At 37.4% G+C, this 13,120-nt stretch overlaps 3 protein-coding genes across 6 annotated transcripts; 1 reads left to right on the top strand and 2 right to left on the bottom strand.

Moving 5' to 3' along the window:
• The first annotated feature begins 7 nt into the window (after positions 1 to 7).
• LOC113302258 (nuclear speckle splicing regulatory protein 1-like) lies at positions 8 to 4,741 on the top strand. Of its 4 annotated transcripts, XR_003336716.1 has the most exons (8): positions 8 to 134; positions 524 to 745; positions 875 to 997; positions 1,161 to 1,379; positions 1,620 to 2,012; positions 3,463 to 3,570; positions 3,752 to 3,815; positions 3,893 to 4,740. XR_003336716.1 is itself a non-coding variant. In XM_026551149.1 (6 exons), exons 2-5 carry the CDS (start codon positions 590 to 592, stop codon positions 2,010 to 2,012), a joined length of 891 nt encoding a protein of 296 aa, XP_026406934.1. In that variant the 5' UTR covers positions 8 to 134; positions 524 to 589; the 3' UTR covers positions 3,463 to 3,799. The 4 variants fall into 4 exon arrangements, 1 of the variants encoding a protein (XP_026406934.1); XR_003336715.1 differs by having other exon boundaries at positions 3,752 to 4,741; XR_003336714.1 differs by lacking the exon at positions 3,893 to 4,740 and having other exon boundaries at positions 3,679 to 3,793.
• Positions 4,040 to 5,920, bottom strand: LOC113302257 (phospholipase A1-II 1-like). The gene is made up of 2 exons (XM_026551148.1): positions 5,163 to 5,920; positions 4,040 to 4,639 (listed from the first exon to the last, which is right to left on the bottom strand). Exons 1-2 carry the CDS (start codon positions 5,706 to 5,708, stop codon positions 4,040 to 4,042), a joined length of 1,146 nt encoding a protein of 381 aa, XP_026406933.1. The 5' UTR covers positions 5,709 to 5,920.
• Positions 5,921 to 6,341: 421 nt separating this feature from the next.
• Positions 6,342 to 8,006, bottom strand: LOC113304516 (phospholipase A1-IIgamma-like). Its single transcript, XM_026553650.1, has 2 exons — positions 7,329 to 8,006; positions 6,342 to 7,236 (listed from the first exon to the last, which is right to left on the bottom strand). Exons 1-2 carry the CDS (start codon positions 7,914 to 7,916, stop codon positions 6,631 to 6,633), a joined length of 1,194 nt encoding a protein of 397 aa, XP_026409435.1. The 5' UTR covers positions 7,917 to 8,006; the 3' UTR covers positions 6,342 to 6,630.
• Between the last annotated feature and the right edge of the window lie 5,114 nt (positions 8,007 to 13,120).

Raw genomic sequence — 13,120 nt, 5'->3', positions numbered from 1 at the left:
ACAAAACAAAAGGGGTTTTTTCGTGTTAAGATACAGAGAGAAGGAGTGGAGATTGTTCTTCGGGGAAAGATATACATTAGGGAGCTAATCTTTCATAATTCTTGAAGAAATACGTGATAAGATTAATAATTCAGGTATTTTTAATTTCTCGCATGGTTGAACCCAAAATTTTTTGTTGATATAAAAGCCTGTCAATTGTTTGTGTTAATGGTTGGGTGATTTCTCGATAGGTTATGATATTTTTTCTAAAGATTTTAACGAAAACTATTCGAATTTAGCGGAGTAGAAAGATTATTTTGATAGAACTAGATATTTTTTTCTTGTAGTGTTAATTCCAAAACTAACCTAGGGTTTCATTAGAACACAAAGTGACTGAATAGCTGTAATTCTTAGGCAGACGAATATACACCGACATACAACCAGGTTTGGTTGCCAAGTTATTAGACTATGTGCTGTTTTTGTGTTTGATTTCTACGAAGTAGAGAACTTGTATAGAGTATTGATTTTTGTGATTTTTGTATAGAGTATTGACCCAGCAAAACAAGAGCTTAATTTCTTGAGTAAGAGGTGTTTGGAAGGAGAATCTGGAATGAAGAAGTACGGTCTGCAGCTTAGGGTTCCACCATCCCAACAGAAAAAGCAATCCAAACCTCCCTTGCATCCTCTTATATTTTCAGACGACATTGATGAAGACATCGGTGGAGACATTGCTCGCCAAGCTGTCAATAAGAAGGTTCTCAGAGATGTAAGAACTTGGACAAACCCTTGGTCTCTTTTACGTTCTTCAATTTTGGTTTTAATTTCTTTTTCTTTTTCTTTGTAACTTTTTGTATGCATTTAATGAATATGTTTGCTGCATTGGTAATTTCTGTAGGTTGAAGAGCAGCACAAAAAAGCCTTGGAAGAGGATCCATCGGTTTTTGACTATGATGGGGTCTATGAAGAAATGAAAGAGAGAACAGCACGCCCTATCATACAGGATCGTCAAGAGAAACAGGTATTTGCTTGTCACTTGATTTCCAATCTATTGGACACCGTTAATCCTTTATATTGAATTCCAGTAAAAAATAAATGGGTTTTTTCAATCTGCATCTTTCATATAGGTAGTTGTACCTTATGGAATTAGCTATATCTCTGAAAACTTGGTTCATCTGTTACAGTCAAAATACATCCACACTTTACTGGCGAAGGCTAAAGAAAGAGAACGAGAGCATGACGTTGCATATGAGAGGAAACTTGCTAAAGAGAGAAACAAAGATGACCATCTCTTTGGAGACAAAGAAAAGTTCGTCACAGGTGCGTACAAGAGAAAACTTGCAGAGCAGGCAAAATGGTTGGAAGAAGAACGAATACGCGAGCTTCGTGAGGAAAAAGATGATGTAAGTAACTTTTTGTGCAAGGAACCATACTTCACTCATGTCCGTCATATTTTATTTGAGTTTTTTTCCTCTTTTCTTTTTAGTCATGCAACTCCCAGAATTATCGGGCTGTACGACATAAAAGGTTACTTTATATCATCTATGATAAGCTTTGTCCTCTGCCTTAGATGTCTTCTTTATGCTTTGTGTTTATGTTGGTTTTGACATTTCAACTTACAATCTTTTTTTTTTTCCGTTAAGGCTACCAAGAAAAGTGACATTAGTGACTTCTACTTCAACCTTGGGAAAAATGTCGCTTTTGGTGCTGGAGGGGTTGAATCTAGTGTGGCAGCGAAAAAGGAAGTGAAAGTTATTGCCGATACCTCAGAAAGAGATGTTAGTCCCGTGATGGAACCACCTTCAAGCTCTAGACGTGAGAAAGATGGTGATCGAGCTGGCTTTTCTGCTCCTTCTGAGACAAATGTTGACACTTCAGACGGGAAATTTGTACCCACTGACAGTCTTCAAGTAAGCAATGTAGTGCCTAAACCAATTGCCGATCAATCAGACCAGGATCTTCATAAAAAACCTGAAGCCGCATTATCTGCAGCGAAAGAACGTTTTATGGCGCGGAAAAGAGCAAAACAACAATAGGCATGATCCCTTACATCCTCTCATTTATGTTAATTTCCTACTTTTGGAAGTTTTTGGAACACCTTATATTCTTAAATAAACGTTTCTAGTAGTTCGTAAATGTGTTGATTGATGGATCATTGTCGTACCTTGATCATGATTTTTCTTTGGTTCACAAATTATTCTTTGAAGTTGGTTGACAATTTTAGTCTGGGTTTCTGCTGCATATTAGATGCAACATGGAACTTTTGTTCCCTGTTTGACTTATATAACTATTTAATAATAAATAATTTGAGAGAATTTGGAGAAATTCTCTCACTACCCATTTCGGAGTGACACCCTTCAGTAAGGATTTCTGAGTTATCTCTTTCACTACCCATTTCGGAGTGACACCCTTCAATAAGGATTTCCGAGTTACATCTAATTTACAAATAGGTTATGTCACTTACTGCACTTCTTAACTGTGAATGTTTCACCCATATTGTCTTTGTTCCACCTTTAGAACTTATTTGGCTGCTGTGTCATTTTGTTTTTCTTGGTCCAGTTAGCTAGTTCTTCCGGAACTATAATCTCTCGTCTCAAGTGCAATATGGAAACAGATACACCTTCTCTTATGATTTGACTCCACCTGTGTATGTCGCTCTTCGTAAATAAGAGTACAATCACCATACTGAAAGTCAATATATCAATCTGCCCGAGGATGAAGTTAATAAAAATTATAGAATAATAGGCAAATCAAATAAATGAAAGCTTGCTAAGCTCTGATGGCTATTTACTGCTTACTTAAACAGACAGTGACCTTCAAAGTGCGCATTGACACTTGAAAAATTTCCATTTCTCTACTTGTTGAATGGTTAATTGTCTTTCTGAAAATTAAAGGACTTATCATCATTTACTTTGTGTTCTCATCTTTCTAAGTATTTTTCATAATGTTGTATCTTTACCTAGTCTTATTATTGAACCAACGGTGTGCACGGCGACCTCTTGTCACTGCTTTTATGTTTACACTTAATTTTTGCTAGCTCTAGTAGTTCCATGTGTACTATTAGTGGTCGTTGTTGCACTTCAAGAAAGAAATGCATTCAATGATCTAATCAGCTAACTTTGGCTCATTCACTGAGTTAAATTGTTATCTTATCTGCTTTGCTTTTGCCCATGAAACACCTACATTAGTTTGTCAAAGGCTGACTTCATAGTTCAAGTTGTGTTTAAAGTTTGTTTACTTTTGTGGATTTATGGTGCTTATGTCCCAGATTTATGAATTGGCAGTATAATTTTCTGAAATTCATCATCGAGATGTTTACAAGTTAGATAATTGTGATTTACTACAATAGAAGTAGTAATTTGTGTGGCTTGCACCGTGAATAAAAGTTGTTAGCTAGTGGCCAGTGTCGTAGCTGTAATATTAACAACTAGAAAAGTAATTGTTGGCCACATTCTATATATTTATTTTTGCATTTGTATGATGCAGCGTTTGGTTGATGGAGCAGATGAGTACCTCAAGTTGGAGTCTGTCATATATGAGTAACTTCAGTATCAAAGGAGAGAAACATTTCGGAGATCAGATTGGTTGTTATAGGTGAGCAACTTTGTTTGGTTACCTTTTATGGAATGCGATTTGTTATTGGAAAGAACATGTTAAGTGACGAAATGAGTGAGATGCAACTTTGCCGTGTTTTAAGTGTAGAAAAGCATGGCAAGTGGTTTTTAGTGTTGTTAACTATAAGCTGTATGGTGTTGCTTTTATCTCATTCATGAAGAGATGACTCAATCTTTGCTTAAGGAGGAAATGTCGAAGCTCACCCCTATATCCAGTTGGACCAGGTTCCTTTTTACCTTCCTATTTAAATGATTTTTTTTGTTGTTTTGTTGATAACGATGTCTTGGTGATGATGGTGCAGTCATGGTTGTTATACGGTGGCAGTGTTATTCTTATTCAGCTTTCAAATCACAAGAATACTACAGATGACTTAGTCTTATTAGTCTCTTTATACAACAACTAGATAGAGTCCTGGTAATCCCTAGCCTTCTTGGAAGAACAATTATATTTAAACATCGTCTACCTCATTATCCAGAAGCCTCCATGAACCATCAGAATCTTGTACCATGCCCTTGTTCTGTTCACACCACCACGATTCTGGAATGTGGTATATGTCTTTCAAGTTGTTTGTTTTTTTATTTATCAGCGCGAGATCACGGCATACTTGCAATTTAAACTCTTCATTACCCTGTGATCCTGCAACTCCATGAAGGTAAGCCTCCAAGTTATGCCAACTTGAAAAATCTCCTGGCCCCTTCAAGTATGGAGACTTATGTGTATCAATAGTTAACTCCACACCCGGGTCAGAGTAACCTACTAATGGCCAGTGTGGTACAAAGTCAAGTGCATTACGGATGCGCAACAGTCTGAGATCTTCCATTCCTGAAATGACATGTTTGAAGTTTTCATCTCCTACTCTTGGACTGGCAAAAACGATTGCAGTGACTGGAAACGATTTATTTGGCTCCTTGGATTTGTTGTATTCATTTGCAACAATGTCAGCTGCATTTAGGGTTCCAAGTGCACCCCCCAAACTATGTCCGGTTACAGTTATACTGATTTCTTCATTCTTGAATGCTTCGACTAACCTTCTTACTTCAGCAAGAACCTGCATTTGTTTATATATATCATTTGCAGTTAGTACATGTTGATATCAATGATGGCACCTTTTTGAAAGACTATAAATAGATCATCAAATAAAAAACCAAGGTTGTAGTTTGTTTTCTTTTGATTTCATCTTATTCGTATGGTTAGACAAATGTTCACCTTTGTCTGACAGTATTTCTCATCACGCTCGACTCTGGGATCAGATATTTTATGTAAGTCAGGCTTGAGACGGATCTTACGGATAAAAACTGTGAGATCCACTACTAACCCTAACATATCCAGGCACGGGTTTATCACAATTTGCATTTAAAACTTAGAAAATTAAATGATTTTGAGCACTTTTCAATCGTAAAGCAAATGGAAACACTTTCCTGTGTATTGGAAAAAAGAAGAGAAAAAATGCTTTTGGTTAAGTACCTGGCCTGCGAAATGGCTCATTCTCTCATTTAGTTTTCATACTTGATTTGAAAATGGAATGATATAGTCAAAATACATTCAATATTATTTTGGTGATTGTTATATACCTGATCTCTAGCACTGGATTTGTTGAATCGTGACAAGGGGTTTTTCGACAGATAGATCGAGAGCGAACCATGGTAAACTTTGGGTTCATCAGTTGATTTGGTTGTTCCTCCAAATATTTCGGAAGCCGATACTGGAATAATATCCAAATCATTAAGCCAGTCCAGGGTTCGAACTGTACCTCTCCAGGCAATAACAATCTCTTTTCTTCCTAACTCAACCTTCCCATCATCGGTAGCCACTGCCACAAACCCCATCCAATTCGATGCTCCAGCCCAGGCTGCTGAAGTGGCGTAAATGAATCTGGTTACTTCATACATCTTATTATGTTTTGGTAGAAATACTTTTGAGAATAGATTTTTCTTATGATACAAGCTTCTTCCCTGGAATTTCGATAATTTTTCGTTGTTGAAGGTGTCGTAAGTTGCTTGAGCCATCTCACCATAATGAAGTATGTTAACCCGAAGATCAATGTCTAGTGGGTCGATAAGGTTCTTCCAATAAGATTCGCCATTGAGTTCCCTCCATCTTCTTGCTATGCTTCCCATCTTCTCTGTGCGTCTCCGATGAAATCTTCCCTAGTGTTTGTTGCATACTTGCTGAAACAAACAAGTATATATACACATGTATATAATGGGATATGGGATGGATGTTGTTTATACGTTTAATCCAGCATTAGTAGAAGGTAAGTTCGGGTTAGTTGAGTTGGGATGTCAACTGGTTAAGGTTAGGAACTTGTTACAACCGGTGATTAGTTAGGAAATATACGTACCAAAACCATTTATATCTTCTTCTTCTTATATTTCCTCTCTTCTTTTTGCCATTTTGGTAAGGGGTTGGTGTTTGCATGCATAACCAACTTATTTGTGGATGGATGTGATTCTTTGTAGTTTAACCGATACGCAAGTCCTTGTACTGCGTATGTTTAGTGTGCAAAAATCATGTTTATATGATTGTATATATAAGCATAGTTTGCCGATGAATCTCTTGAAAACAAGCATTTGTGACGTCCACTCTAAAGTTTCAGATAATGTCACAATTTGTGTATGAAAAAGGCATGCTCGGCTGTTGAGTGTATATTGAGATAATCAATGAAAACTTCTTTTGGATTAGAGTATTACAGTGTTCGTAACAAATATCAGAGGATGTAGCCTAACAGGGAACTTAGTTTCAACTGATGAAGCCAACGGGGAAACAAGCCTATAACAGCTTATGAACCAAATTTGTCTTTTTTATAGCGTACAAGAAATCAGAATGGGCTGAACATATCTGAAGCTCTGAACCTAAGACATTCTAAACCAATGATTTACACAAAAACACCAGAAATTACAAGAAGAGCTAAGAAATATAATCACAAGCAGCATTTCACATTGTACAGACCAACCCCCAAACAATACACATGGAGAAGAGTAAAAGGATGTTATGGTGTAGTTTGGAATTCTATCATAACCATTAAAATTGGATTGGATTTCAATCATCATCCATCTCATGATCCATCAGTTTCCAGGACCCATCACTTTCTTGTATCATGCCCTTATTTTTGTCACACCACCATGAACCAGGAACAAGATATTCATCCTTCAATTCATCCATTGATTTATTAATAAGCGCAATATCGCGTTTTATCTCCAATTTAAACCCTCCTTTGCTCCCTTGTATTCCTGCTACCCCATGCATATATGCCTCTAAGCTATGCCAACTTATGATATTTCCAGGACTTTTCAAATATGGAGATTTTCGTGTATCAATTGCTAACTCTGCACCAGCGTCTGAATATCCTAGTACTGGATAACTAGGCACAACATCTAATGCATTACGGATACGTAGCAATCGAAATTCTTCCATTCCTGAGATTACACGTTTGAAAGCTGAATCTCCTACACGAGGACAGGCAAATGCGATTACTGTTACTGGACATGGCTTGTCAGGTTGGTCTTTTGGTTTGTTGTATCCGTTTGCAATGATATCTGCAGCGTTTAATGTTCCCATAGCACCACCCAAGCTATGACCAGCGATAGTTATGCTGATCTCCTCATCCTTGAATTCTTCCACTAGTCTTCTCACCTCCGCCAGAACCTGCATTTACAAAATAGGTGTGCTCAGCATGTAACATCTAAATATAAACAAAATGGTAATGAAGATCATTCTATATTTAGCTATTTAATTACCTGATCTCTACAGCTCGACTTATTGAATGGTGATCGCGGATCATCGGATGTATATATGGAAAACCAACCTTGGTGAACCTTAGGGTTATCGTCTTCAGTGTTTCCTAAAAGCTTACTGGCCGAAACCATGGTAAAATCAAGATCGGTTACCCATTCTAGAGCTTGAACTGTACCTCTCCATGCGATCACAATATCCCTTCTTCCCAGGTGAAGTTTCCCTTCATCGGTAGCAACTGCTACATACCCCATCCAATTCGATTCTCTGCTCCATGATTCTCTGGATAATGACTTTACGATGAACGCCTCAGGTACCTTAACATTCGACGTCGCGTATAGAAATTTTGTTACTCTGTACATGTATGGATTGTTTTTTACTAACCCCACTTTTGAGAAGAAATCTTTCTTACTGTACCGGCTACTTCCTGCGTACTTGGATGCTTTTTCAGTGATGAAAGCGTCGTAAGCTGCCTCAGCCATTTCACCGTAATGAACTATGGTTCGTCGGAGATCAATATCCAGCGGGTCTAAGAGATCTTTCCAGTAGTCTTGGCCACTTAATAACTCCCATCTCTTGGATATGCCCATCATTTGCGTAACTGTGTGTTTGAAGATACACTTGTTTTGTTGTTGAATATATATAGGATATAGGTGGTATGGTCAGATAACTTGACTTAAATGTCTTGATAACCTTATTAGCTTTCTTGAAAAAGATGGCGCAACTGTTTGCTGGCGCTGTGTTTATTATTGTCTCTTCAACTACCTTAAACCTCGTTGTATAGGCCAATGATGAAAATGAATCCATATAGTTTGTTTTTAGTTGCCACTTTGGCCAAAGATTTCGTGGAGGATTAAAGAAGAAATTGTACCTTCTACGGGTCACTAACTAAATGTGTGCGGGCATAAGTATTTTATCTGCAGTTTGTGCATATCTGTGGACAGCTACATTGTTAGATTCAATGCTATCAAACTATTTGACATCCCTCTTTGAAGTGCACGTAAGTTTTCGGATTCGGTAGGAGCAGTATGTATTATAACGTTGGCATAAGAAACCTATTCAAGATCAAAGTATCAATTTTGAAGGGGAATGATGCTTTACTCAATAGGAGAATGATGGCGACTGAATAGTACAGTACTTTTGTAGCTAGCTAGCCACTTTCTCTCTTTTTGCACGGGACAGGTGTTCCTCGCTCGTGATTAACGATTTCATCTCCATTTACTGGTGGTAATTGTTTTTTCTACCATCTTCTTAGTTGTGTGATTGTTCTTTTGGCATACTAGTATTTTACTGTCTTGCTCAATTAGTAGTGAGTAGCATTTAACATACTAGTTGGATAAGAAATTAATTGTAGAATGTTTAACTAAAATATCTTTAGTTATGTACGTGAGATGTTGATGGAAGGTTTTCCTTGGTACTCTTGCATTCCTTAAACTCAAGCGCAAGACATACAGATGTTAGAGATAACTTGCAAGTTTGATCTACAACTTTTAGGTTTCTATTTTCGAAAATGTATACATGGTTTTCATATTCAACAATATCATCGTCATTGTGTACTTGAGTATGCAACACACAAACGGATTTAAATGGGGGATACAGCGCAGTCGACTCGCCATCCAGTCTGGAAGTAGTTCACCTTTGGAAGTCCAAATCGGACAATCCAGATCCATTTAGCTAGTTGATGGGTAGATCGCAGCAGGCAGCACTACTAATAAGCGTATCGGTTTACCCAAAAAGGGTATCAAATTACATACGTACTTACTATATAAGATAAAATAGTTTTTTGTTTGTCTTATATGAACTGGCTAGATTATTATTTCATGAGTTTCAGCTATGAATTGATAACCAAATCATAATTCCAATTCCAAACCATGATGGCTAGAATAGAATGACTCATGTACTCGTCCGGGAGATACATCGGACTTTGGTAAAAGTAGTTTACAAGTTAAAACAACGTAGAGTGAAAGCAATTGTTCTTTATTTTCCCACATTTACCATGGGTAAAACAAGGAAATCATGATTTCAAAACTCATAAAGCTGTATAGAATCTAGAATGTTGATTCCCTACATGATCACCTCAAGTTGTCTTAAAGTAGAGGTCAAGCTTAATTGAGAGCGACTAGAGAGGGGGTGCCCTAAGGCTAGTTAGTTAAGAGCAATGCCAGGCTCATCTTCCCATCGAAATCTCGTTCTTTTTGCCAAACGTTGGTTCGAGTTAAAATCACTAAGAGCAACTGCAATTGTGCGAGTATAACCAAAGACCAAAGAGGGAAAAAAAGATCAAATTTTGGGTTTAGTATGGTGTGTGACGCTACGGTGGAAAGACTAAATTTGGTCAGACGTACATTATACGTTCGCCTGGTGTGGGGCGTAGACTATACCAACGCCTGATTGGGACGTGCACTAAAAAAAAACAAAAAAAAATGAAAGAAGTGGGGCGGAGGTATAATGCCCGCCCCACTAAAATGATTTTGGAAACAAAGAATGGGGCGGGGGTATAATGCCCGCCCCATACAAAATAATTAAAAAAAAAAAAATGGGGCGTAGACTTTACGTACGCCCCATGTGAAGCGTAAACTATACCAACGCCTGGTGTGGGGCGTAGACTATACCAATGCCTGATGTGGGACGTGCACTATATGTCCGCCTGGTGGTGGGGCGTGAAGTATATCAACGCTCGACTATATCTGGGTTTAGTCTTGGTCCCAGACCAAATATATTCTGGGTTTTAGTCGTTGATCAAAATTTGATCGATAGTACGTTCCACTACGTCTGTTCAAAAAACCAAATATTTGGGTTTACTCTCCCATTGTGGACGCTCTAACGAGTAATATGCTTCAAAAAAAAAAAAAAAAAAAGAACTAATGATAAATTTCTTTGGAGTCCAAAATGAACCAACTACGTACAACAACTTGATCGATCTGCCCTAGTGCCTAGAGAGCTTGGTGGAATGGCAATTCTGAATTATTTGAAGTCTTAATCTGCCTAGCCTATAGGATGCCTTCTAGTTCCAGTACTACGACCTTCTATATCTCTCTCTTCAATTAATAGATGAGCGCCGTGACCTGCAGGGAAGTACGTAAACTAATCACCAGGAATACAGACGCCGAATAATCCGAAAAGACAAAAATTGTTCACGTGAACAATCTTTTTAGCCTCGCGTTTTTAGGGGCCACCACAAAGGATTTAGGGGCCATCAATTTATACTCAGCCAAAGACTCTAGTTAAGGGGTACCCTATATGATATTGAAGTTACATAAATGCCCTTATGGTAAAACTGTATGAAAACCAAATCAAAAACAATTCTACTCATTTCAACTCTTCTTCTTCCAGTTTTCTATTATCTTTCGATTGTGGAAGAAAAAAAAAATCCGCTCCAAAGTCAAATGACCCCAATTAGGTAAGAATCTATCATTTTTGGGGTTTATTTCGCTTTAATTCGGCGAATCGAGAAAAAATAATTCTAAGGTTTTCGGTTATTTATCCAGATTCGGGCGATATTCATGCTCATTTACTTCCGAATGTAGTCGTGTTCTTCATTTCTCAAGAGAATATTTGATGGTTATCGGCCGAATATTGTTGGCCATATCTTCCTGGATACAAACTGGTAATAATCGGTAGTTTAATGAATTTTTTGTCTCCCGAATATATTTAAGTAGACACACAGTATTCGGAAGTACACTCACAACCGAATATATATATATATATTGAAAAATCTCAAAATTTCTGATATAGGAAAAATCCCATTTTGGGGCCAGTATTTATTCGGAAGACAATATAATGTTATATACTTCCGATTATTTCAATTTCAAAATTTGAAAAGTATAAGTTTTTCCCAAATTCTGATTTTTGGGCCATCGTACATTCGGGACTTTACAAAACAATTATCCTCCGAATATAGCAAGTTCAAAACAAACCACGCCTTGGCTCTAGGTGGTTCCAAGGGCCATTATAGAATGTTAGACAACCCATATTCGGAAGTTTGGGTAACTAATTATACTTCCGATTATTTCAATTTCAAAATTTGAAAAGTATAAGTTTTTTCCAAATTCTGATTTTTGGGCCATCGTACATTCGTAACTTTACAAAACAATTATCCTCCGAATATAGCAAGTTCAAAACAAACCACGCCTTGGCTCTAGGTGGTTCCAAGGGCCAATATAGAATGTTAGACAGCCCATATTCGGAAGTTTGGGTAACTAATTATACTTCCGATTATTTCAATTTCAAAATTTGAAAAGTATAAGTTTTTCCCAAATTCTGATTTTTGGGCCATCGTACATTCGGAACTTTACAAAACAATTATCCTCCGAATATAGCAAGTTCAAAACAAACCACGCCTTGGCTCTAGGTGGTTCCAAGGGCCAATATAGAATGTTAGACAGCCCATATTCGGAAGTTTGGGTAACTAATTATTCTTCCGATTATTTCAATTTCAAAATTTGAAAAGTATAAGTTTTTCCCAAATTCTGATTTTTGGGCCATCGTACATTCGGAACTTCACAAAACAATTATCCTCCGAATATAGCAAGTTCAAAACAAACCACGCCTTAGCTCTAGGTGGTTCCAAGGGACAATATAGAATGTTAGACAGCCCATATTCGGAAGTTTGGGTAACTAATTATACTTCCGATTATTTCAATTTCAAAATTTGAAAAGTATAAGTTTTTCCCAAATTCTGATTTTTGGGCCATCGTACATTCGGGACTTTACAAAACAATTATCCTCCGAATATAGCAAGTTCAAAACAAACCACGCCTTGGATCTAGGTGGTTCCAAGGGCCAATATAGAATGTTAGACAGCCCATATTCGGAAGTTTGGGTAACTAATTATACTTCCGATTATTTCAATTTCAAAATTTGAAAAGTATAAGTTTTTCCCAAATTCTGATTTTTGGGCCATCGTACATTCGGAACTGTACAAAACAATTATCCTCCGAATAATATAGTCGTGTTTAGAAATACCAACTTAATCGGTAGATAAGAATTTAAGGTTTCCACCGAATGTCGTATTCGGAGGTAATACGTGTATCGTTAACAACCGATTGTAGTGCACCAATGATACGAAACCTCAACGGCCATATTTTCAGAAACCTCAACGGCCATATTTTCAAAAATTAGATCCGTTGGAACTCTAATCTATATAAGGAGGGTAACCCCTCTCAGTTATTATTGAGTAACAAATCTGAATGAAAAACCTTTTCAATGGCAAGTCCATCATCAATCGACAACATACTTCGAAGATGCAGGCGAACAACTACATCAATTGTAGCAAGGGAAGAAGAAATACAAAAAAAGAACAAACAACCCAAAAAAATTAAACCATCGTTAGTGGCAACGGAGGAGGAGGAAGAGAAAATCAAGGCTAAGAAGCGAGGTCAAGAACAATTCCATCATAGAGAAAGATTAAAACAAGTTGAGGAAGAGACCGAATGGATAAAAAATTATTACATTGTGAAAGATCTACCCAAAGAACAGCAGGACGATCGTATATTTTGGATTAACGTTTCATTGGGTCCTTTTGTTGGTAAGTACAAGAAGCCACGCCACAATTATGAACCATCCCATGTTTCTTCAAGGGTGCACCATGTTATAAAATTGTGCACCGAGTACAACCGTATTCTTGCTAGGCACAGAGACGACAGGTTTGCGGCACAAGATGCTTATTCCAAGTGGAGAGGAGAGTCGTTTCTACATTTCGAAGCCGCGTTGATTGTTGCATCTCGGACTGGGAAAAAAGAATAACATGTGATGTTTGAGTGCTGTAAATTCAAATTTTTAATATTAATCGGCGGTT

This window comes from Papaver somniferum, chromosome 8, assembly GCF_003573695.1.
Source record: "Papaver somniferum cultivar HN1 chromosome 8, ASM357369v1, whole genome shotgun sequence".
NCBI classification, from domain to species: domain Eukaryota; kingdom Viridiplantae; phylum Streptophyta; class Magnoliopsida; order Ranunculales; family Papaveraceae; genus Papaver; species Papaver somniferum.
The sequence above is the reverse complement of the archived record's forward strand: the minus strand, read 5'-3'. Positions and strand labels throughout refer to the sequence as shown.